The 27,251-nt window shown below is 35.7% G+C and overlaps 1 protein-coding gene across 1 annotated transcript; it reads right to left on the reverse strand.

The window, feature by feature from the left end:
* Window positions 1–8: 8 nt before the first annotated feature.
* GRPEL2 (GrpE like 2, mitochondrial) lies at window positions 9–20,336 on the reverse strand. Its single transcript, XM_074292124.1, has 4 exons — window positions 20,206–20,336; window positions 9,808–9,961; window positions 5,560–5,641; window positions 9–4,708 (listed from the first exon to the last, which is right to left on the reverse strand). Exons 1-4 carry the CDS (start codon window positions 20,280–20,282, stop codon window positions 4,353–4,355), a joined length of 669 nt encoding a protein of 222 aa, XP_074148225.1. The 5' UTR covers window positions 20,283–20,336; the 3' UTR covers window positions 9–4,352.
* Window positions 20,337–27,251: the final 6,915 nt, after the last annotated feature.

Here is a 27,251-nt window from a genome sequence, read left to right on the forward strand (position 1 = left end):
ACACAAAGTCAACAAAAATAAAATTTATTTTTTAAAAAAACATAGAAATCAAAGTAGCCTCGAGTACTGAATCAATACCAAAATTATTTAAAGGTAAGGATTTTATTCAGGATATTCTGAGCACATTCAACGCCTTGATTTTCACTGTTAGATTCTGCCTCACTTATTCCATGATAATAATCATCAGTATCAATGGGGAAGAAAAGTCTTTAGCATGAAATCTAATGTTGGCTATACAAATTATTTTAAATACATCCAACTATGGGGCATGCTCAATATGAGGACATCATCATCAAAAGGGAAAGAGTGTTAAGAATCCAACTTCTCAATCCCATAGCATGCTTTCCCTCATGCTATTTTCTTAGAGCAACTTTCACACTGAGATCAAAAAACTTATCAATGTTATAGTAATAATTAAGAAATTTATAAAATGTTTTTGCTTCTATAGGATTAAAGTGTAAATTTCTGTTCAAATTCTGTTCACAAAAAGTTCATAAATCTTGAAAGGAACCACTTCAATTCTATTGACATTGAAAGCTTGTAAACTAAACCCTGATTAATCAGAATCCCATTTTCTCACCCGTCTCTAACTTTAGAGAAAAACAAACAAAAAAAAGAATTACAAACCAGTATTCAATAATGTTGCTTATAACACACTTGAAACAAAAAGATACACATAGAGTTAAAAAAAAAGAGAGAGAAAAAAAGCAAAATCATAGCAAAACAAAAACATAAACAAGCAAGAAAATTTCATTTTAAAAAACAAATCTTTGGCTATAAGTGAAGATTACACAGCTCAGCTCTCTGAAGCTATATCTGCAATTCTGTATAATGACCACTAGTTCCCTAAGGCATAGAAGCATTCTCTGCAAGTTGCTAAATCTTAAAGAGAAAAAGACTGTTACAGGAGAAAGAATACAGGATGCTGATTTATGATTCCAAATTCACTTAAGAAGGGGAAATCTAAAATCACAGTCATTTTAAAGTAGAAGGGTACTTAATAATTAAACTCCTTTTCACAGAGAGAAGGCTGAGGTCAAAATTAGGAGTGATTCACCAATAGTTATTCAGAAAATCAATGCTAAAGCCAGAATGGAACTGAAATCTTCTAACCTTCCAAATTGTTGTTTGTTTTTCTGCTTATTTTTAACCACTATATCCTTCTACTTTCAGCATAATTTTTAAAAATTAGGCTTTCATGACATAAAAGACAATGAATTTTATTTTTCCTTTTTGATTGGTTTTTCTTGTACAGCAAGATAATGTGGAAGCACATGTTTAACTATTACTTGCTATCTAGGGGAGGAGGGAGATATGGAGAGAGGAAGAAAAATTTGGAACACAAAGTTTTGCAAGGGTGACTATTGAAAATCATCTTTGCATGTATTTGGAAAAATAAAAACCTATTATTAGAAAAAAAAAGGTGATGAAATTTATAGTAAAGACAGAACAAAGGCAACAATGGTATCATGGAAAAAACAGAAGACCTGAGCTCTCATCCTGGGTTCCACTGTTCATTAATTATTTAACCTTATGCAAGTCACTTCACTTTTCTTGGACATAATTTGTCCATCTAGAAAATGAGGGATTTGGATGTGCTTTAGGGCCCTTTCAGATCAGAAACATCCATGATTCTTTAAGCATATTGTTGACATGACCTATCCAGCAGAAAAAGCTTAGCTGGCAAGGGGTCATATGCTCAAAAACTCATAGAAAGGAAAACACCATTACCACCATTGGCTCTAAGAATAGATTTAAAGGTTAGGGTCAAAACTGTTCAATCTGAGTTACTAGCATTACCAATCTAATATCCTTAAGAAAAAACAAAACTACATAAAGAATAAGCTGCCTGTGACCCAACTTTGCAATAAACTACTTTTAGCCATACACAGTCTACTAAGTTGAAGAAATGAAAACTATAACCCTACAACTAGGCTCATTTTATATATCTACCATGAATAGAGATTTTATTACATGGCCTAATCTAGAAGGCTTGTGATTGATTATCTACTTTTGTTCTTTAGTGACATAAGAGAAATTGTCAGAAAAAGGACAGGTTCAAGAAACAACCAGAGTAAGTGAAGTTCAAGTAGAAAACTTATTTCCAAATAAAGCACTTGGAGTCTTAAAAGTAGAAGGAGTCTTAGAGGGCATCTAGCCCAACCCTCAACTCCCTTACAACATTCCCAATAGTGGTTGTATATGATCTGCCCGAAAAATTCCATGGCCACCTAGTCTTTGCTTGAATTATTACTGTGAAGTAGCCCACTCTGTTTTAGGACACTTCTAATAGTAAGGAACTTCTAATGAGTTCCAAGTAATTGGAAACATTCAATAGAGAACAAATGACCACCTAGTGAACAGATGATTTATATCTCAAGTGGGAGTTGGAATAACGGACTTCTCAGGTCCCTTCCAACTTTTACATTCCCATTCCTCAACCGTGTTAATAGGTTTTTAGCATGGCTGGAATATTTTCAGGGACTGAATACACATTTGCTCTGGTAGTGATGTGGACTAAGGTAATTGTTAACTTCTATAAAGTTTACCTTCTGCATCTTAAGTCATCGAATAAAATGAAAAAAAAAATCTGCAACCTTCTCCAAGATAGTTATAATTATTAACTTCTGAAAGATCTGGAGTAACCTGAGGTTCCACTTTATATCCTGCAAACTGACCAAAAAAAATTGGCAATAATCAGTTTTGGAAGGGTTGTGGAATAGTAGGCACACTAATATATTGTTGATGAAACTGTAAAATTTTCCATTTTGGAAAGCAATTTGGAAAAGTCTTCACACATACCAAAATATTTATAGCAGCACTTTTTATGATAGCAAAGAGTTGAAAACAAAGTAGATACCCACCAAAAGGGGAATGGCTGAACAAATTGTGGTACATGAATGTGATAGTATTGTGCTGTAAGAAATTATTTCTGTGATGAAAACAGAGAAGCATGAAAAGATTTATATGAATTGATTCAAGATGAAATAGAGCCAAGAAAACCATGAACACAATAACTAAAACCATGTAAATTACAAGAACACATATGCGAAAAAGTCAAAAGTGAATGTAACAAAATTATAAAGTTCAAACATGACTTGACTGAAGAGATATAAGGGAACATTGCCAACTCACATTTCCGTGGGGATGGGAAGTCCATAAGTGTTATACACTACACATTTTAAAACTTTAAATGTGCTAATTTTTTTCTTCTTTTTTTGTCTTAAAAATATTATTATAGAAGAAGGAAAATGAATATTGGGCAAAATTATGATGACGTAAAAAAGATGACCAATTAAAAACTTATAAAAAAGAAAACTAAGAAAAATTTAAATGTCTTATGACTAAAAAATGAAAGAAATGGGTTTGAATCTGTACTAACAGAGAAACTATTCACTTCTATGAGATGACAAATCTACTGACTTGTTAAGTACAAACATTGAAAAAGATGAAAAGGATTTTTTTTTCCATTTCAAATAAAATTCACTTAGATAAATCCATATATTATAAAATAGAAATGATTTTCCTTATCAAACTCTAACATGTTTTTATATAATCATGGAAATGTTAGCATTGGAAGGAACTTTAAAACAAACTTAAAGGACTAAAAGAAGAAAAATAGGCCAAATTAATTTTGAAGAAGAAAATTAACCAACCGATCAGTAAGTTAGAATGTAAACACCATCAGAGGCAAAAAAGATTTTAAACTTCTGGCCTAATTCTTGTAATTTTATAGCTGGAGAAGAAAGGAGATGTGCAAGGTGACATAAAAGAATATATAACAAATATGACTACATAGGACCACTACACTTTCCATTAAGGTAATTTTGAATTGTTATTAAAGAATATAGGGAAGTGGGAAAAGATAGCAGTGGAACATATAACAGAATTAAATTTGATTACACACACCATATTATACTTTGCTCTGTCTTTCCAGCTGAAAGACACCAGTGTACCGTCATTAATGTTACTAATAAATAACTTTCTCCAATATACATTTTTAAAAAGGCCAATGAGAGGTTTTCTGACGAAGTCAAAGGTTACATTAAAGCAAATACATTCATAATATTGAACTTATATTCATATGACCATGAAATTAAATTGTTTAGTGCATACCCCTCATTTTATAGCTCAGAAGTAATATGATTCACAGAACTGAAATGAAAGTATATGTCTTCTGATTCTCAATCCAAATCAATAATGTTTTTTTCTACGACGTAGATAAAACTCAAAATAGATCAGGCAAAACATTCCAATTATAATTCAAATCTGTGTAATAAATAAAGGAAACGCAAGGAGCTGTTTTCTGTACAAAAAGGAAGAATGTTAATTTACTCTGGTCCCAGACCCCATTATTCCTGTGTCTCAACAGCCACACCCACTTGGGCAGGCCTGATGGTTCGACCATGAAGTTTGTAGCCATTCTGGGTAACAAGTGTCACTGTGCCTGGCTGCACTCCATCAGCTGGTATGTGACAAACGATCTCATGGTCATATGGATCATACTTGTCACCAACAGGAGTCATTTTCTGCAGGCCGTGCTTAGAAAACACACTCTGTAGCTTAGCCTGGAGGAGGTAAAGTCCTTCAAAGACCTTATTGAGGGTTGTCTTTGGGTCTGCTGGCTCTGATTCCCCAGAGCCATGCTTGACGGCCTTCTCCAAGATATCTGCGATCTCTACCAAATCTTTGCAGAAACTCTGGATCCCTAGGGAACAATCAAACAGTATAATTGTCCAGATTTACTAGATTATCTTAAAGGCTACTCATAGAATCCAAATCATTTAGAGTTTAAAGGAATCTTAAAAGTCAGCAAATCTACTCTTTTCATTTTACAGATCAAGCGACTAAAGGCAAAGAGTTCAAGTGACTTGTCCATGACAGTAAATAGTACAAACATATTAAAACATATGTCCTCTGACACTAAATCCAGGGTAATTTCTATAAGAGATTGAAAGGGACTAACTCTAAAGAGCCTTAAGGAGTAACAAGAGGGAGTGGAAGAATAAGTCATAGAGTACAGAACCCAGGCCAGGTTTCAAATGCAGTGCTTTATGTACTCTTATCACAATATTTTTTTGGCTACTTTTTAAAAATAGAACTGGGATTTTATTGGCATAGTATGAAAGAAAAGATGTTTTCTGTATCATATTTAGTACCATTTTCACTGTAGCATAGTGATTCATGATAGCATATAAAACAAGATGCTGGAAAGTTAAGTATAGGTCAGTGTAATTTGGATACATAAAGTTTGATTAGTCAGTGATAGGAATGACTATTCACATATCCTCTTCAAATAGTGGGTGGCAATTAGTCATCATCAGTACTGTTAGAAGAACAAATAATAGCAAGTGCCTCAAATAAAAGCATTTACAAAATGAAATCCAAGGATATTAGAGTTAAGGACGCCTAAAATTCTCTTCTAATCATACATTACAAAAAGTATACTAGACTGGAAATAGATTATGGATCAAATGGTCTGCTAAAAAACCTCACTAAGTTCACTCTGTAAAACATTAATGAGCTCCTGTAAACAAAAAGGTATATGCTTCCACTTACCAAATATTTTGGCATCTTCCACAAATTTCTGTGTGCGCCTCCGTACATGTTCAGAATCAGCTAGAGCTTTCTGGTATCTTTCCTATATACCAAGAAGAACAGCAAAATCAGAAGACAAGTGTTCACAAGTACAACATCCACTTTCTTTGCTTTATGTGATTTGCTTTTTAATCTTGTATTTGTAAGGGAACTTAGCCAGTCTATTGTAGACTGGTGAGACTTGGCAATTTGAGCCAGAGGAAGGAGATCCTTAGAAAAGGCCAGAAAGAAAAACTGATGGAACCACAGAATATAACTATACCAGCCTATGTGGCATTCTTATCTTGCTTCCTTATAACCGGTACATTTGGAAATTGGTCCTCAGGTAACTTCTTTACTCTCCAGTATAAGATACTCCAATGGAAGAGTGGAAGAGAGGATAAAGAAATGGACCTTTCAAGGCCAGTCTCTAGCTCTTGGATGAGCTTCTATTTATGCTTGGCATATTCCAAGATCAGGACTTAGGCTACCTATTTGACAGAAAATACATGTTTTTACTGTATCCTATGTGTTAATTTTGCTAAGGTATAGTTAGGTAACTTAGCATTAACTGAGCATTAGCTAACTCTCTCTTTCTTGAATGTTACATACTCAATGAAGGAATATATGCTATGACATCACAGACTGTTAGCTATAGTACCTTATCCTACATACATGATCTCATGGAAAAAATTGTAGTGAATGGGGCATCAGACTGCATATAACAATTTGAAATAGGGCCAATTGAGATATAGCTAAGAGGCAATATTATTTATATTACTATATAGATAAGACCTATCAACAGGAAATCACTTCACAAAACATACAGGAAAAACTGAGTTTAATTAACAAAAGAAATGAAACTGCATGTAGAATCCTATATAGATACAGAGTGTCCACAATCCAAATAGAAACTTAAATATTTATGAGATTACAACAAAAAGGGAGGTAAAACAACAGTTCCTTCCTGAAGGGGAATGGCATGGCAGGATGAAAAGAGCAGTAAGAGTAAAAAGGAATAATTCCCTTCCAAAGGAGAGGAGAAATCATGAATAACATGGCAAAAGCAATATTGTTTTCTCTTGGGAACTGGCAACTCAAAAAGACAAGTTCAAGGAACCCCAGAAGTCCCCTAAAATACACCACAAGCTATGAGACTTCCAAAAGTTAAAAACATTAGTGGAAAGCAAAGATAATTAAAAGACAAGGGATTTCAATCTACTGAAAAATCAATTAAGGTAAAATCCTTGCTTTTTCTTAGAGCAGATTCTGAAAAATGGTCAGAGCTGGAAGAATCTCAAAATATTGTCAGGGAGAAAGGAGGGACCTCAGAACAATGTTAGAGCTAGGAGGAACTTAAAGACTATATCCAAGCACAATTACCTTACTTTTTAAGAAGCAAAAACTTAAGTCCAGAGAAGACAAGCAACTTCCTCAAAACAGTAGCAAAACTAGGCTTAGAACCCAGATCCAGTCCTTAATCAGCATCAAAATCAATCCATAACAAGTAAGCAAATGTCTAAACGCTTCCTACTGCATCCAGTCAACTGATCTACTCCCCCACCTCCAATAAATGTCCAAAGACTGTTTTCATTGACCTGACATCAAAGTCATAGACAAAAAGACATACCTTTCTTATTCGCCACATTCTGTCCCCTTTGCCATTAGTCGCTGCTAAAATGTAGTGTTTCCCAGAATGAATGGCTGCCCTTGGCCACATTTCCATTAAACCCTGTCTCCTCCATTGGTGATGGGTACAATATTTGGGGCCTCGAGTCTAGACAGTAAGCTCAAAATAACTTGTTCTGGCTTTTAAGGACTATGCTTCCACCTGATTAGAAGTTTACTAGGTATTGTCACCCTACCCTACTTCCCAGAATCAAGTTTTCAATTCCAGTTACCTCTTACTATTGGGACTTCAAAAAAAGACAAAGCCAACTGGCCCTTGACAAACCCATAATCAAACACATGACATTTGTGTACCCTTTGAAAATGGATTCTTCTGCAATAACCTAAGAAGCTTGACTTAGATTCAAAGTATAATTCTTCCTTTGAAAGGCCATAATCATATGAATGTGTAAACTATCTCCACCAAAGCAGCCATATCTTTCTGTAGTGCTGGAAATACTCTACTTGAAATCAGGAAATCCTGGATTCAAACCTCATTTCTGACACTTACTTGTTATTAATCTATGGGAAAATAACTAAATTCTCTGAGTTTCAATTTACTCATCTTTAAAACTGAAAATACTCATAATTCCTATCCCCAAAAGTGAAAATTAAAATTAAATTGAAAATCAAATGACACATACTTCAAAAACCTGGAAATGCTATATACAATTATTAATGAATATTATCTTACAAGTCAGATCTCCTGACTCCCAAGCCATCTTTTTTTTCCAACTATATCATGCTGTCTCCATGATACCCAAGTAATCATGGGTAAGAGATTTAACTTTTTTAGATATCAGCTTCTCCCTCTAGAAAAATGAAGTTCTTTATCTGAATTCTAAGATCACTTTCTAGCTCTAAATCCTATAATCCTGAAAACTCTGCAGTGTCAAAATGGTTTTTTTTATTACAATAATAGCAATTTTTTGATTATATTTCTATGGCATTTAAGATTTATAAAGTACATTCCTCATAGCAAGACTGAATTTTCTATAGTAGTAGTAGTAACATTTTTCATGCTGTAAATTAATAGAACTTTTAGATTTATAAAGCACTGGGTGGATTCTGCAGGAATTATCCCACTGTCAAGCATCAGAATAATTTCTTCTTGCTTCTGTCCCTTTGCTAAACTTTAGCCTGCTGTGAAGCAGCGTAATAAATCTTTGCCCCTTAACTTGGAAACTGACTGTGCAAATACATCAACCAACAGAACCTTAATCTTTCTGGGGTATATTTCTCCTCAATACTAGCAATTAGACCTATCTCAAAAATGGACTTGGCAGACTGGGAAAGGAGTGAAATGCCTATCCCTGGAGGCTTTCAGAGAATGGATTACCAGTTGCCAGAGACAGAGAAGATTTGTTGAAATATGAGTTGGACTAAGTGATGGTCTCTGAAGTTTCCTTCCTTCTAAGAGTCTAAGGTTCCAGATCTGAAGAAGCAGACAATAGCTGTAACATCACATGAGGAGATCATAGAATGTGTGACCAAAGGCTTGAGATGTCTCATTTCTAAATTGCACATTCAGAAAAGAGGAACAGACAGCTGGAAGATTTAATTAACAAGCCTAAAATATAAACTTCAAATTTAAGAACAAAAGATTTGGAAAACCAGTCAAAGTCCATTACTGCGCTATGAAATATCTTAGAAGCAAACAGAAAAGTCTTAAATTCACCAAAACTAAAGATTAAATATTGCCAGCCTTTTAGCCATCCTGTGAATGGACTGGTTCCATAGTGGAGTGCTCAAATAATATATGTAATATGACTTGCCCAGGATCACACAGCAAGGAAGTGTTTTATGTCTAAGGTCAAATTTGAACTCAGGTCCTCCTGACTTCAGGGCTGGCGCTCTAGCCACTGCACCAACTCCCTGCCCCGACACAGATAAATAATAAAGTCTAGTTAAAGTCTTCAGACATATGGGATAAACTTGGTGGCCTTCAAGAAGATGCCTCAAAGGATGGCCATGGAATCAATAGGGATCACAGGTCTAATAGCAGAGCAGCCTAAGCCATGGGTTTGGAGAGAGAAAAGCTGGGCTCAAATCCCACTTCTGTAATTCGATGCTTAGTCTAAACTTATGCAAGTAAACTCTCTTCTAAGAAATCTGCTTTTCAAATCTGTAAAATGAGGACATTATACTTTTTTTAAATGGTGAGACAATTGGGGTTAAGTGACTTGCCCAGGGTCACATAGCTAAGACATACTTTTGATGATCTCCAAGCCCCTTTTTAGTTTGACTCCTATGATCCCATAATACTTTATGATCATAAAGAACCTTACTTACATATCTCATGGAATCTTCGCAATTCTGTAAGATAGGGGCAAAGATTATTATCTCCATTTTACATATAGGAAAGTTAAATTAAGAAAGAGGAAATGATTTGCTGAAAGCATGCAAAATAGTTATAGTCTCAGAATAGGCTGTTCAAGGTATTAAAAGAGAACTATAAGCAACTAATTGGTGCAAGACTCAAGACTCAAAATCAAGGTGAGCAAAGGCAGTGTCTTTATTCAGCTCACAATGGATAACAACTGTATCCTGTTTAAGACTCACAGTTAAATCCAGGACTTCTTTCTGCAGTCGAAGGGCTTTGTGCTCCAAAGCTTCTTCTGCCAATAAGGGGTCTGGCTCAGCCGGACGGTCAGTAGAGCTGCAGTCCTCTCCAGCACTACTTTGGGCAGCTGTGCTGAAGGCAGGTATCCAGCCTCTAAAGTGAATGTACAGAAAAGGGACATAACAAATTGAGATAGGTAGTTCCTTTTTTTAAACTGGTGGAAGAGAATCTTGCCTTTGCTTCAGGATTATTTCTTTATTACTAAAAATGCTCACAGTGGAACCTGGGCTGCTGCAATTGTTTTGAGAAAATAAAGGTCTGAACATAGAGTACAGATCATGTGAGTAAAACAGTGACAATTAGGAGAGATGTGTTAAATGTAGAACTGGGAAGACCTGGAAACTTATTGGAGGGGTTGAGGCAGTGGAAGAGTTGAGGATGACTCCAAGGTTTTGAACTTTAGTGACTGGAAAGTTGGAAGTATTCTCAATTGAGATGAGGAAATTTAGAAGAGGGATGGAATTTCAAGGAAATTATATTTGTTTTAGGCATGTTGAGTTTAATATGGCTATAGGACATCTAAAGGAAGATCTCCGGGACTGGAGATCAGAAAAAATTATTTCTGAATACACAGATCTGAAACTCATCCTATAGAAATGATCACTGAAACCATTGGAACTGATGAGATTTTTGGGTAAGAAAGAAAAGGGTCCACGACAGACTTTTAAGGAGATGGCTAAATTTAATGGACAGAAGGAGGATTCAGTGAAGGAGACCAAGGAAGATTAGTCAATTAAGAGAATCAGAAAGAACAATGTCAAAGAAATCAAGAGAAAAAAGTTTATACAGAAAGATGGCTAAATTCACCAAAAGCTATAGTTTCTCAAGAATGGCAGCTGACAGGGCAGCTAGTTCACTCAGTGGAAAGAGTACCAACCCTGAAGTCAGGAGGACCTGAGTTCGAATGTGACCTGGGACACTTAACACTTCCTAGCTGTGTGACCTCGGGCAAGTCATTTAATCTCAATTGTCTCAGAAAAAAAAAAAATGGCAGCTGAGAAAAAGACTACTGGATGAAGCACTTAAGAAAAAAATTGGTAAACCTGGAGAGAATATTTTAATTGAAATGAATAAGAAGTCAGAATGCAAGGGGAAAACAGAAGGAAAGAAAGATAGTTTTTTAAATTGTTTTGTTTGGTCCTCTGGGACATAACTCAGATTTTTTTTTCCCTGAGGCAATTGGAATTAAGTGACTTGCCCAGGGTCACATAGCTAGGAGGTATTAAAACCAAATTTGAACTTGGGTCCTCCTGACTTCAGGGCTGGTGCTCTATCCACCGTGCCACCTAGCTGCCCCTATAGTTTCACTCTTTATGTCTAAATCATGAACTCATTTTGACCTTACCTTGGTATAAGGTGTGAGGTGTGGGTCAATGCCTAATTTCTGCCATACTATTTTTCCAATTTTTCTAGCAATTTTTGTGAGTGAGTTCTTATTCCAGAAGCTGGAGTCTTTGGGCTTATCAAATATTAGATCACTGTAGTCATTTAATACGTGTCTTGTGAACCTAATCTATTCCTCTGATCCAATCCAGTATTTCTTAACCAGTACCAAAAGGTTTTGATGACTGTTGCTTTGTAATATAGTTTTAGATATGGTGCAGCTAGGCCATTTTCTTTTGCATTTTTTCCCACAAATTCCCCTAAAATTTTTAATTTTTTTGGCCTTCCAGATGAATTTTGTTATTATATTGGCTCAGCTTAACAATGAATACTTGATATTTCCAAATGTTTAGATCTAACTTTATTTGTGTGGAAAGTGTTCATACAGATCCTGGCTTTGTCTTGGCAGGTAGACTCCCAAATATTTTACATTATCTGCAATTATTTTAAATGGAATTTCTCTTTGTTTCTCTTGCTGCTGGACTTTGTTGGTAACATAATAGAAATGCTGATGACTTATGTGGATTTATTTTGTATCCTGTTTGCTAAAGTTGTGAATTGTTTCTAGTAGTTTTTTAATTGATCCTCTAGGATTCTCTAAGCATACCATCACATCAGCTGCAAAGGGTGACAATTTGTTGTCCTTATTACCTTACCTACTCTGTAATTTCTTTCTTCTTTTATTGCTAAAATTAACATTTCTAAAACAATATTGAATAGTAATGGTGATAGTAGGTAATCTTGTTTCACCCCTGATCTTATTGGGAATGCTTCTAGTTTATCCCTATTACATATGATGTTTGATGATAGTTTTAGATAGATGCTATTAATCATTTTAAGGAAAACTCCATTTATTCCTATGCTCTCTAGTGTTTTGTTTTGTTTTTTAATAGGATTGCATATTGGATTTTGTCAAATGCTTTTTCGGCATCTATTGATATAATCATATGATTTGTTTGGTTATTGATATAGTCAATTAGACACATTCCTGTCTACCCAAACTATAAATACCAATTCAAAAGTAACACTCTCAAAGAAGTTTCCCAGTGAGTTAAGGGCATCCCCCCATTTTTTTTGGTCAAACATCATCTTATCCCTGTTTAATGAGTTCTTCATATAGTATTGTGCATAATAGATAGTTATCTGTGATTCTATCTGCCCTATCTCACTGCTGAAATAAAATGGTATGTGGAAAAAGCTCTGGGTTCAGACTCAGAAGATCTATATTGGTTCGACAAATTTCTAGCTATAGGGTCTCAGTGAAGTTATCTCTGTTCTTTGACATCTGGTGTTTCCAGCTCAAGAATGGAGATTTTGCAGAAAATTATCTCTAATGTCACAGCACTAAATTCTATGATCCGAGGATCAGATATTAAGAGTTGATAGGGATACTACTATAAAACTCTGGTATGAGCTCCATAACAGCAGGAAATGTGATTTATGTTGGCCTTGTGTTACCTAACATTTTATCAGTAAATTGAAAGAAGGCAAAAATTCCATGGCATGCTTTTCACATTTACAGTAAATAGAAAGCTGAGAAGGCTAGGCAACACACTAGATAAGAGTAAAGCTCTTTAAAAAAAATTTTTTTTTAATTTTTAAAATTTAAAGATGTCAGAAAAAAGGTAGAAAGTCACCTTAGCTCTCCCCCAAATCCCTCTGAACACTTTTAAATAATGCCACAGACAGAAGGCATAGGTGTCAATTGAATATGAAGGAATAATTAAAAATAAAATTAAGGAGTGAGAACAATGTATTTGGAGAAAAGGAAAAGAAGAGGTAGAATGAGATAAATTATCTCACATAAAAGAAGTAAAGAAAAACTTTTATAATGGAGGGAAATAGGAGAAAGTAAATGAGTGAACCTCAATATCATCAGAATTGGCTCAAAGAGGGAATAGCACATACACTCAACTGGGTATAGAAACCTAACTTACTCTATAAGAAAAAGAGGAGAGATAAGAAAAGGGAGAGGGAATAATCAGAAGCAAAACACTTGAGGAGGGACAGGATAAAAGGAGGTAGAATAAATGGGGGATAATCTAGGAGGTATGTAATTTTAACAATAGTAATTGTGAAAAAAATTCTAATGAAGGCCTCATTTCTAAAATTTATAGAAAAATGAGTCAAATTTATAAAAAAATAGGAGCTTTTCCCTAATTGATAAATGATCAAAAGATTTAAATGGTTTTCAGATGAAGTAATTAAATGCTATATATGGTCATATGAAAAAAATTCTCTAATTCGATATAGATACGAGAAATGCAAATTAAAATAATTCTGAGATACTACCTCATACCTATTAGATTGACTAACAGGATAGAAAAGGAAAATAACAAATGTTGGAGGGAATGTGGGAAAAATGAGATATTAATATGCTATTGGTAGAGTTATAAACAACTCTGCAGAGAAATTTGGAACTATGCCCAAAGAGCTATAAAACTAAACATACTTTTGGACCTAACACTACCACTATTAGATCTGTATCCAAAAAGAGATAGAAAATGAAAAGGAAGACATACATACATACATACATATATATATATATATATATATATGTATGTATGTCCTATATATATATATGTATGTATGTATGTCTTCCTTTTCATTTTCTATCTCTTTTGTGTGTGTATATATATATATATGTATATATATATATATATATATATATATATACACACACACACACACACATACACATACATATACAAAAATATATATAGCAGCTGTTTTCTGATGGCAAAGAATTGGAAATTAAGGAAATTCCTATCAACTGGGGAATGGCTGAACAAATTGTGACATGCAAAGTGAACTGTGTTATGTATAAAGTATCAGCAATATTGTAAGATGATTTGCTGTGAATAACTTAGTTATTTTCAGCAATAAATTGATCTAAAATAACTAAGAAGGCCTAATGATGAAAAAATATACATCTAGAAAAAGAATCGCTGATATCCGAATACAGATTTAGACATGCTTTTTTAAGTAGTCTTATTTTTTTGGTCAGTTTTTTTTTTTTCATAACATGACTAATATGAAGATGTTTTACATGAATACACCTATGTATAATCTATACTAAATGGTTTGTCTTCTGAATTGGGGGAAGGGGAGGAAAAGGGAGAATTTGGAATTCAAAGTTTTAAAAATGAATGTTAACATGATAGACTTGGTTCTTCTCAGTAGTTAAGTGAACCCATGAAATCCCAATAAACATGGATGGAAAGGGCCATCTGAATCCAGAGAGAGAACAATGAAGACTGAATATAAATCAATACATACTATTTTCACCTTTCTTTGCCTCTCGAGTTTTTTCCCTTTTGTTCTAATTTTTCTCTCCCAACATGATAATATGGAAATATATTAAAAATGAACATACATATGTAACCAAAAATAGTATTTTTGCATATAACTGGGGAAAATAAAAATAATTTTTAAAATGAGTATTAAAACTGAGAAAATACTAAATAAAAAACTTTTTAAATTTAGAAATCCTGCCAAAAAACATTTCCCTACCAAAGAGATCTCTATAAAAATTGAATCTCTATTTTATACCATTTGCTTTAAAAAAAAAAAAGTATAATGAATGCTCTTATTTTCATTTCTTATTCCTTTATTCAAATGTTAGCACTATTATCATTATATACTTCCTTTAAATTTTTAAAAATAAAATTTAACTTTCCAGATTTCTCTGGACTCTAATTAGTATTTCAAATTTCCTACTCAACTCTGGTCTTTTCATCAGAAATGTTTAAAAGTTCTCTGTTCCTTTAAATTCCTTTCCATTTTTCCCCTTATAAGATTGTACTTAAATTATTCTTGCTTGTAGGCTGGTATCCCGAAATAGTGTACTCCATACAAATTATTCCTCAAATGATAAATGGTCAAAAGACATAAACAGTCAAAAATGCTCTAAATCATTACTGTTTAGAGAAATGCAAATTAAGAAAACTTTGAAGTTACTAGTTTGTACCTCTCAGATTGGTTATGGAGACAGGAAAAGATTATGACAAATGTTAAAAGGGAATGTGAGAAAACTGGAACATAAATACATTGTTGGTGGAGTTGTGAACTGATCCAAACGTTCTGGAGAGCAATTTGGAATCTGCTTTAATGGCTATAAAGCTGTTTATATCCTTTGATCTAGAAGTGTCACTATTACTATCCCAAAGAGATTGTTAAAAAGGGAAAAGGACCCATATGCAAAAATGTTTGTAGCAGCCCTTTTTGTAGTGACAAGGAATTAGAAACTGAGCGGATGCCCATTAGTTGGGGAAAAGCTGAATAAGTTATGGTATAAGAATATAATGGAATGCTATTCTATATTTATTATACTATTTATTCTATAAGAAATGAGCAGAAAAGCCTGGAAAGACTTAGATGTTCTGATACAGAATGAGGTGAGCAGAACCAAGAGAACACTGCACATAGTAACAAGATCATGTGGTGTTTAACGTAGCTCTTCTCAATAATGCAGTGATTCAAGGCAATTCCAATAGATCTGGGATAGAAAATGTCATCCACATCCAGAGAAAGAACTATGGAAAATGAATGTGGATTGAAGCTTGGTGTTTTCAGTGTTTTGTTTGTTTGTTTTCCTTCTGGTGGATTTTTCTTGCACAACATGACAAATATGGAAATGTTTTAAAAGAATGCACATATTTAACCTATATTAGATTGATGTCTTGGGGAGGGGGAAGGTAAGGAGAAAAATTTGGAACAGTTTTACAAAAATGAATGTTGAAAACTATCATGTATTCGGCATAATAAAATACAATTGAGGAAAAAAACTGAAATATTTTAAAACTTCTGTTTTTCAGTAGAAGCTGTCAGGCAGGTATGATGACATTGACTGTAGTTCTTCAATATGTGAACTTATTCATTCTGGACACTTAGTAATAGTGAGAGTGAGTGTATGTAGGGGAGGTATGTTTGTGTACTCCAGATTTTAGCTTTGACTTTCTTGGGGCTTTTCCTTTTGAAATTCCTTTAAGAAGATGATCAATTGATTCTTTCTATTTTTGTTTTGTTCTCTGGTTCTGATGTGTTTAGGTAGTTATAATTTCATGAAACACGATGTCTAGAGCAGGGGTTCTCACTAAGGCCTTCGGGCTAGATGCAACCCACTGAGGATGTTTAGGGGTTATGAACAAATGGGCTGAGGGGCAGAGACAGAGTGTGAGTTTTTGTTTTTACTATAGTCTGGCCCTCCAACAGTCTGAGGGATAGTGAACTGGCCCCCTATTTAAAAAGTTTGAGGACCACTGGTCTAGAGTTTTTGTTTTTTAATCATGGTTTTCAGGGAAGTCCAGTGTATCTTAATTATCTAACCATGACCTGGTTTTCAGTCAATTATTTTTTATATCAGATGTTACATTTTCTTCTATTCTTTCAATCCTTTGATTTTGTTCTTTGAGGGAATCTCTAGATCTGCAATTTTTAAAATATATTCATCAATGTAGTGTTTGATTTTACTCTTCCTACCAACTTTAATACATAAATTAGAGCTTTGCTCCTTGGTGTAGTTTTGGAAGGGGCAAATTGGCCTTGCTTAGACTTATCCTGGGTCTTATGAGTTCTTGTACTGACCTCTACTTCCCAAAGTTAGGCCCAAGATCTTCTCTGGCACCACGTGACAGAGTGTTAGGGTTAGAAGTCCTTGGTTTGCCTGGATCTTGTCTGAGTACAGCAACTTCCCCCATGCTGGTTATTGCTACTGCTCTCTTGGGTTTCCTGGGCCCCACTTTTGGGCTTTTTAACTAGCCTGTTCTTTCTAAGGGGAACCCTCCGCTCTTGTTGCCTTCAGATGTAAGATCAGTCTTTTGTGCTATCCATGTCCTTTCTATGGTAATACAGGCTCCCTGAACCTAAGATGGCTTTGTGGAAAGAATCCCCTTTCCTATTGCCCATAAGGCTTCTGTCTGGCTAACTTTTTAATAGTTTTTGAGTGGGAAAAGTCCCTTACAGTTTTCCATTGGATTTCTTCATTGTTAAATCTCATGCATTTCAGGATTTTGTTGGAACAAATATGTGGGAGCTCAGCAGTCCACCTCAAGTTCAGTTAATCATCTTGGTAGGAAATCCCTGTGACACTTTTCAACTTGCTTTTTTGTCACTCTGAAATTTCTAAGTATTGTGAAAGAAATAGACTTCACTGATTTTGAACTGGTCAAAGAATTTTCAATTAAGCATCTGAAGGAGAAAAACATTCATCACAGATACAGAATCTTAGTGTTCCTCTCTAATCTGATTAAAGGCAGATCATTTTACAATCTTATTCTTTAATGAGAAAACAAAAGGCGTATTTGTGTCAACAGATCATAATAGCCAAATTGTGGATGAAAATAAGTAGCACATTAATGGGACATGGTTGCAGCAAGTTTATGTTCTAACTAGAACAAAGTTTCCAAGAGAAAGAGAATTCCCATATCCTTCAAGGCTTACATGAATTGGATCTATATAATTTTATTTATAGTTTTATGTGTATAGTTTTTTTGATGAATTTGAAAATGCAAATGGAATTTATCATTTAGAATTACTGATATATGAATTTCTAGTTGTGATATAAATTATGTTATAAGGAAATAAATTGTGATTGAAAAAGGTAAAGTAATAAGAAATCAATGGTTGATTTGTTCTTAAATACTCTGTGAAGTAGCAAAACATGTTTAAAACATGAAATTTCTTGAGAACCATTAAGGATGAAAAAAATTCTGTATCTATAAGAACTTAAGGTGATCATTCTTTACTAGACTTGCAATATTGAAGGACTGCTACTTTTGGGGTAAAAAAGATGTCAGAGTAAGAAAAGAAATTATTTAAAAAAAAAAGACATTTTAAAAGAAGTGATTCTAGGAAAGAAAAATGTGAGCCAAATGCTCACTACTCCAGAAAATATGTCATTACTACTGCTACACAATAAATGTAGCTTAATAAAACATTTTGTCAATGCAATGTTATTTAAATGTTGCCTATTTTCTTCATTTGAAAAATAAATGAGGCTAAATTTATGATGGGATATTTGTGGATTATCAAAGCAAAGGATAAAAAATTTTGAATAAGAGTTGAAATTGAAGGAGATTTGCCAAAAATTATTGCAAGAACTGGCAATGTAATTCTGGGGAAAATGCAAAGCATAAAATCATCACAAAACAGTCAATGATTTCCTTAAAGCTACAAAGTTTGGGGATTTAATGTGTCACTCAAGATCCATTTCTTGACTTCATACTTGAATTTTTTCCAAGAATATCTATTGTAGTAATGAACAAGAATAGTTCAAGATACCTCTACAATGGAAGAAAAAAATTAGCCAAGTGGAATAAAAACATAATGAGCACAATATTGTTGGATTCTAAGAAGGGATGTTCTACCAGCAAAATACAACAGAAAATCATCAGTAGCAGTACCTACATTTGAATTGAGTTGAGCAACATTTTGCTTGGACAAAAAAATTTTTTTTTTTTTTTTTCTGAGCCAATTGGAGTTAAATGACTTGCCCAGGGTCACACTGCCAGGAAGTGTTAAGTATCTGAGACCAGATCTAAACTTTCTCCTGACTTCTGGGCTGGTGCTTTATTCACTGTGCCACATAGCTGTCCTGACAAAACATTTTTGATATAAAATTGAAAATATGTACATACACCAAAAACCCCTAAAGCTATATTTAAAATCACAATGAAAACAAAAAATTCTATAAGGTTAAACTATTTTCACTTATGTAAAAAAAAAAAACAAACATTTTTTGTTGTTGCTGCTATCTAGTATAACAACAAATATAACATGTAATTTTATAAAAATAAATGTAAAATCTCAAGCTGCAGCCTGGCACGTTGGTGAGTGTGCTGGGTGTGAAGACAGTAAGATATTGTTTTAAAACACTTGGAACCTCAAGAAAATGCAATTCCCAATCTTTTTTTCTTTTCAAACCTTTCACATTTTTTCGTTCATTTTCTTGGCTGAGCATCTCTTATCTCTTACTTTAATGAAAAAAAATAAGACCATTTCAGTGAGTCCCTCTTGTCTTGTTCTCATCTTAAATCTCCTAGGCATCCTCCTCACCCTACCCCACCCCACCCCACCAAGCCCGTTTCCCAGGACATTTCCCAGGGCCAACAGCCTCTTATCAGCAGCACAGCAGATCCTAAAAAGTTCTAATCACCCAAGTCCTTGGCACTATCAAATGACTTAATATCAGAGACATATTTTGTCAGTGGAAAAGCTACTAAAGAAGCTTAACCATCTGCTTTGCCAGTGTACCCTGAAGACTATTGGGGGCCTTTTGATCTGACTTGATTCAAGATTTACAGCAAGATTCTCTGCCTCTATTAGAACTGAGCCAATTCTCTCCAACATCAATTTCACTTTCTACAAGAAGCCTTCCCCAATCCTTCTATGCCTTTTATGTTCACCTCTACACACACACACACATTTGTACACAGTTATTTGCATGTAATTTCTTCTCCGTTTAACTGCGAATTCCACGAAGGTAGAAATTGAGGAAAGGAGAGAGGGGCAGCTTGCCTCTTCTTAGGATTCCAGTGTCCAATGTAGCTCTTGGCACATACTAGGCGCTTAATTAATGCTTATTGACTAATTGAGGTACACTTTATAGTGGAAGAAATTTAGGCCCAGGTGAGAAGACCTGCTTGAGGCAGAGCACAAGTGGGTCCCAGGTCCGGCTCCGCCCTCAGCTCGAAAGCCACTCAACCAGAGCGGGAAAAGGAGCCGGAACAGGAGTTCTACTCGGCCTTAAGAAAATCACTTCTCAAGCCTGGATCTCAGTTACCTCCTGTGTCGAATGAGGAGGACGGCTAGAGGTCCTAAGTCCTTGCCTGCTCAAGACCCTGGAGTCTCGACTTTTGGGCAGCTCTGGGCTTTTCCATCTTGCGCCCCCGCTATCCCCGCCCGCGGCCCCAGTTCCCCGAGGCTCCGCGCCGCCACGCCATCTCCGCAGTTACCTGCCCGGGCCGGGGGTGCGGGAGGCCGCGAGTCGCTGCAGGGTCCGTAAGGCCGCCGGGAGCCAGAGTCCGGCCATGTTGCCCCGCCTTACAGAATGAAGAAATCACAGTGAAGGAGGCGTTCTCGCCCCAGGGACTAGGAGCGAAAACTTCAATTCCCAGAGATCTCCACGGTTCGGACAGGTAAGGGTACCAAGCATCCCGGAAGGGGTGGGCTAAGAGATCATTTCCGGTTACGGTACGGCTAGAGTGGGGCGGGACAAAAGGGAGGAAAAAAGAAGATGGAAAAAAGGATGGAGAGAGGAAAGGAGAGAAGAAGAGGATTAAAAGATTGGAAGGGAAAGGGAAAGGAAAAAGAAAAGGAAGGGGGGAAAAAGAAAGAGAAAGGGATAAAAAGGTAGGGGGAATTTGAAAATGTATTTTGCTTGATTATACATATGTTACAAGAATTTTGTTTTTCTTTTCTAATGAGGAGAGGAAATTAATATTTGTTAATTTAAAAAAATAAAATTTAAGACAGGGAATGCTAAAGGGGAAGTGGAATGGAGTAAGAGGACAATTATAAGAATGATGGGAATTAGGCATTCAGTCAGTAAACATTTATTAAAGGAAGCCAAGCCCTGTTCTGAGCACTGGAGATACATCGAAAGACAAAAAACAAAAACAAAATCACAATCTGCTCTCAAGGAACTCAGTGTAATGGGTGAGGCGATATGCAAACAACTGTATGTAAAGAAGTTATATTCAGGACAAACTGGAAATGTTCAACAGAGAGAAGGCATTAGAATGATGGGTAATTGGGAAAGGATTCCTGTAGAGATGGAATTGTAGATTTTAAAGGAAAAAAGATAGAGAAGAGGAGGGGAGTATTTCAGGCATAGCTGATGGTCAGTGAAAATGATCAGGAGTAGGGGGATGAAGTGTGTTATTAGAGAGCCTATAGATTTTGACTGGGGGAGGTGGAAAAGAAGCTGTCAAGTGCTTTGGGAAGATCACTTGACATTTGAGTGGAGAATGGAACTGGGGAGAGATTCATTTGTAGCAAGCTACTGCAGTTGTTTAAATGTAAGTGATAAAGGCCTAAAATAAAGTGATGGCAGTATTAGAAGGAAAAAGGAGGCATGTGTGATATAAGATCCTGTTTGGTTTCTGTGGTAGGCAGAGAGAAACTGAAGCACTGATAAAATTATTTCCTGGGACAGGTAGGAAGAAGTCTGATAAAGATCAGTTTAGTTCTGTAGTTCTACCTTCTGTGAAAATAACCCAGTCAGAAATTGAAGTTATGTAAAGTCCTTGAAGCTAAATTTTCCCTATAAAGCCATTTATGTCCCATGTCATGGCCACTGTTCTCCTTTGGGTCAGTCTGTCATAACATTCTGTCATGATGTCTTGCCCCTTATCCCTCTGCCATGCCACATAGTGTCTCTCCTAACCCCACTGTGGTTCTCACCTCCTCCTCTTCCTTAGAGCTAACTAACTCTTTTTAGAGTGCTAAATCCCTTTCAGGATTTAGCTTGCCAGCTAAGGGCATGCCCCAACCTTATGAGGTTCTCCTTTTCTACTGGATAATTGTGAGTTCCACTAAGAAACTTGTTTTTTATTGGCCTCCCATTCAGTTCATATTTACACTACCTGGTGTTGATGTATCTTTTCATTTTGTTTGTAACCTCTTCTCCAAAATAAACTTACCTTTTGCTAAAAAGAATGGCCATTGCGAATTCTTCATATAACTGAACCCCAACAGTTAGTGATTATCACCATGTGGTGTCTTATATCAGCCACATCATATGCAAATACTAAAGTAAAATCTTTATGTCTTACCAATAGATTGGATATGGGAAGTAAGAGAAAGTAAGGATTACAGGATGACACCTAGATGTGAGCCTGAGTGATTAGAAGGATGATAGCACTCTGGACAGTAATAGTTGGGAGGAGAGGAGGAGTGGAGTTTTTTTTTTTTTTTTTTTTTTTTTTTTTTTTTTTTTTTTTGAGGGAGGAGGAATAAAGAGTTCAGTTTTGGACATGCTGAGTATAAGACATCTATCAGACATTAAGTTCAAGATTTAGAACTTGAAGGAATTATAAAGTGATAGTTTTGTTTCTTCAATTGTTATAAAGTTTCCCTGTGATTTAGGAGGGGAAAAAGTCAACAAGCATTAAGTGCCAACTATGTATCAAGGTACTACTGTGCTTGTAAACTTTTGAAACAAATTAAAGTTATAGTAGGCATGGGTGAGTTAAAATCTACTATTTTGGAAGGAGTTCCTAAATCCAAGAAATTATACATGCCCTTGGGATAGTTAGGTGGTGCAGTAGAGTACCAGCTCTGAAATCAGGAGGACCTGAGTTCAAATTTGGTCTCAGACACTTAACACTTCCTGGCTGTGTGACCCTGGGCAAGTCACTTAATCCCAATTGCCTCAGAAAAAAAAAAAAGAAAGAAAGAAAGAAAGAAAGAAATTATAGATGTCCTTGATTATCTAAGTAAGGAAAATCATTTATTCTATTCCAACTTTCTCACTTTTCAGATGAGGAAACTGAGGCCCAGAGAGAGAAAGTAACAGTGCTTCACATCCCTTTTTGGCTTACTCTTTTACCTTTCTTTGTATGCCCTATATTTATTACAGTGACTTACACATAAATAATTGCTTAATAAATGCTAATTGCCTGACTTGAAAAAAGCAAAGGTAAACAAAAGGGGACCCCCTATGAAAAATCTTGTGGTTTTGAGCCAACTGAGATAGTGGTGGATTTGCTGAGATTGGGATGCTAGGATTCGGGAATCCTGCTAATGAAAAAGAAGATACTGTTAGAGAAAAGGTTAAAAGCTCCCTTGAGGCAATAAGCTACTCTGGGAAATCAGTGTTCAATGGCAAAGGGAAAAGCTAGTAGGGCTTTCAGAACTACTGATATCCATCACAACTTGCTTCTCATTGCCCACTGTGAAGGAAAAAAAAATGAAGAAAATAAAAGATGCAACTGATGAAATATCCTTCAGCAAAGAGAATACTTAGGGAGTTCACAGGGGAGCTGCACACAATATAACTTCCAAAACCCTAGTCAAGTGGAATTGTGTGGTTCTGTAGGAGTGACCAAAAGAGCTAAATTTTCTTCTGAAGGAGCAACAAGTATTCGTTGCCCTCATAAGAAGGTATTGGACAGTTGGATCTGTTAACTCCCCTGAAGCATGAAAATTTTTAAACCTACTTCATTAAAAAAAAAAATCCACGATGGTCTCTTTTCTGACACTTTTATTAAATACTATTTCATGTGAGCAGATGTCCTGTCTTTGGATGATGAGTAAAAAGGCTATTCCAATAGCTCCCCCAGATCCTTACCTGAGCTGCCTAAGAGAGCTAACTCAAAGAAGAGAAGATTACTCTGATGCAGCACCCTAGAGATGTTGATAAATATTTTGTTTCCTTCTCCGAGAATACCTGAATTCATTCCTCAGTGATTTACAAATTTCTACTGGATCATGTCCTCTTCATCCCAGTAACCCTCTGAACCCCCAGGTGTCATCATTCAAACCCTGTTCTCTGTCCTTCACCACTTCTTTATTCCTATTCTTCTCAACTCAACCTTTTCCTCCAATGTTCCACTCTATAACTATCTTACTTTCCACGATGCTTCATTCCTGTGTAGGTATTCACAAAAAAACTTCTTTATCCTGGAAGCTTAATCTAGCCATGGAATTCACACATTAGAAATAACTTCTGCCCTTGCAGCCTGACCCTTTGATTGATTGACTCCTCTAAGAATCTCCATTCTAGAAAGGCATCCAGTGTAGCCATATTATCTTCATTATTCTCTAGGCTATAGTCCGGACTTGTTTTACCATGCCTCTACTCTATGTACCTTCACTCCTTCTTCCCATCCACTGCCCCTTTCATTTTCCTATTATGGAGTGTTTTCCTCCGTTAGAAAAATGTAAGCTCCTCCAGGATAGTTGTTCATTCTTTTCAGTCAGTATCTGACTTTTCATGGCCCCATTTTGTGTTTTCCTGGCAGAAATACTGGAGTTCCTTGTCATTTTTTTTCTCTAGCTTATTTTATAGTAAAGGAAATTAAGCAACTTGCCCAGAGTCACATAGGTGGTGTCTTTCTGACTTTAAGCCTAGACATCTATCTGACTCATCTGCCTTCTTAAGAAGAGGGATGACTTCATATCTATTTATATTTCTACTCCTGGTGCTTAGCACACACCATGCCTGGCACATAATACAGGATTAATATATGCTTGTTGACTAGTTGATTTGTGCTCTTTGGAATGCCTGCTTCAAAGATATCAAACTTAATTTGCTCTAAAATATTTTCCTTTCCCATTACTTTCATCTTTTGACTTTCACTGAGACTTGGCTCCCTTCTAATGACACAACCTCTTTGGCCACCCTTCCTAGTACTGGTTGCATTCTTTCACTTATTTCCCTGACTCACCCGTCAAAGCAGTAGAGTTGGGAATACTCTTTGTTCTCCATTGCCACTTCCAGACTCTCCCTCTACTATCATCACACAATACTTTCTCCTCTTTTGAGGTTCAATAAATCCAAAATTTCAATCAAAGTATTAGAAGCTGTTATTCACCAACTTCTAGTACTTTCCCTTTTTTTCTTCAATGAATTCAGTTCCTGGCTCAAAATCTGAGTGACTGGAAAGATAGTGTTCAGAATAAGGGAGAGGTAAGGTGTGGGGTGGAGGTTGAATAAGGTAATATGATCATAACCAATAGATATCTTTTTATCCACCAAAAAAATGAAACATGAGGAAAGAATCTTGTCAATTAATTACTGTACTACAACCTAAGAGAACCAGGAGTGGAATTTTGCCTGCCTACAGATTCTTGAGTTACATTTAGGCTCTCATGATATGTGAGATGCTATGGTTCCTTATTCCCAATGCAGATTTTAGTTTAGTCATTTTCATTTGGGTTTGACTTTTCATGATCCCAGTGGAGTTTTCTTGGTAAAGATAATTAAGTGGTTTGCCTTTTCTTTCTCCAGCTCATTTTACAGATGAGGAAACTAAGGCAAACAAGTTAGGCAACTTTCTCAGAGTTGCATAGCTAGTGATTCTGAGACTGAATTCTAACTTAGGTGTCCTGACTCTAGCATTCTATCTACTATACCACCTAGTTGTCCCCATACCATGTAGGTTAGGCTAGTTCTTTTCCTAAAAAGCACAGAATCTGTCCCCAGGAATTGGTTGGCCCAAGAGGCTGTCTGAAATCTTCCATTTTGTGTAGCTTCTTAGTGGTTTCAGGCCACATAGGTGTGTGATTTCCTGTTTGCCTAAGGGCACAAACATGCTGCCCACATGAGTATGTTTTACTTCTTAGAAATCCCAAGTGACAAGTGTCACCTCCCTCTATTGCATTTCCATATGGAGTGAAATCTATATGTTTTATATGTACATACTTATCTGCTTTATTCTTGTTTTTTCTAAGCCATGGTTAAGTAAATCTTTTTGTTAATGCTAATATTTAGGTATCTTGCTTAATTTTAATGATGGGATGAATAAGACTCCAACAAAAGACCAGGCCTTGGTAGGCAAGTGAGTTAAAGAGAGGTCCATTAACAGGAGAGTGCCTTTGTTGAATTCAAGGGAGCCTTAGCTACAGTGGGCCTTAGTTGAATTCCTAATTAGTCTGAAACAAGCAAAGAGGATTGTTTATGGAATTATTTTGTCCTTAAGTGGGCCTTTGTTGTTTGGGCCCTTCTTGAATTCCTTGATTTGCTATTAACAAAATCGTGACCTCAGATGTCACTCTCTCTCCACTGCCAGTCCAATACCAGTTCACAATTAGTTATTTAGAAACTGAGCCTGCCTTATCACACCTTCCCCTTCATTAATGGTGTGAGTTTCACTAGGAATTTTGACTGCTGCTGACAGCATAATAAATTCTGCTTCTTGATTTACAGGTGGTCTCAGCCTACAAATTGTTTTGTGACACCTTATGAAACTAGCCTGAAACCCCAATATGCATTTTAGGGTTCAGCCAGTTAATAACCCCAACATTAATAACTTTAACTTATTTAAACTAACAAGGTACCTGAGCCAGGCCCAGACTAATAGCTATAATCCTCCCTGAGGGCAGCCATAGGAGGAACTAATCCTAGATACATATGGAGTAGGGGAAGTGGAATAGTTGTACAAAAAACACCATTATTAATAGGGGGAAGGGTAGGATGAAATCCATTTTCCCCCTTCTGATGGATTGATCAAAAATTCCTTGGGGCTGTCAGTTCCTTTCTGGCTTGTTCTATGGCTCCAACTTTGGACAAAATAGAAATTCGTTAGCTTTGGCTTTTAATAATTTCTATTATTGTCTTATTTTTCCTTACTCCCTTACATAGACTGCATTCCATTCAATTTATACTACTACTTGTTATCCAAATTCTACATGCTTTTTCTGTTTCTGTGTAATTCCACAGCCTAGAAAATACTATTTTTTCTTCATCTTTCGATATGGAAAACCCACTCTCCCAGGATCTAAATTAGATGTCATTTCCTTCATCAAGCTAATACCAATCTTGTCCCCCAATTACATACATATTATGGACTCAAATCATCATAGATAATTCTTTCTATCTCATTTTACATTATATTGTAAGCTTGGGTCAGGGCCTGACACTTTTTTTTTTATCTGAAGAATAGATCTCTGCAGAAAAGCTGGTATCTAACGTTCATTGAATTTCATTTGGCAATCATTACATCTTGTATTGCAGTTATTAATGTCCCTGGTTTTATTCCATCACTTCCAAGGATAGGAACTGAATCATATTTATTTTTATTTCCCACATCAGGCTTTACACATAGTAATTAGGGGCTCAAAAATGATTGGTAGATTCTTATTTGAATTTTTTTATTCCATGAATATTTAGGCGCATAATTATATTTGATGATATGACCTATGGGCCATGTAAGCTAAGACATCTGAAGAAACCTATAGCTCCATGAACTCTAAGCCCCCTAGCTCATAGAATGGAATATATGGTGATTAATAAAGATAAAAGGGAGCTTAATTTTTTTAAGGGCAGGGACTCCTT

Source organism: Sminthopsis crassicaudata, chromosome 2 (genome assembly GCF_048593235.1).
Source record: "Sminthopsis crassicaudata isolate SCR6 chromosome 2, ASM4859323v1, whole genome shotgun sequence".
In the NCBI taxonomy this organism is placed as follows: domain Eukaryota; kingdom Metazoa; phylum Chordata; class Mammalia; order Dasyuromorphia; family Dasyuridae; genus Sminthopsis; species Sminthopsis crassicaudata.

Coding starts and splice junctions, on each gene's coding strand:
- GRPEL2 (XM_074292124.1), bottom strand. CDS start 20,282: ATGGCCGGACTCTGGCTCCCGGCGGCCTTACGGACCCTGCAGCGACTC. Junction 9,962..20,205: donor CGCACCCCCGGCCCGGGCAG/GTAACTGCGGAG, acceptor CATTCACTTTAG/AGGCTGGATACCTGCCTTCA. Junction 5,642..9,807: donor AAGAAGTCCTGGATTTAACT/GTGAGTCTTAAA, acceptor CTTGGTATATAG/GAAAGATACCAGAAAGCTCT.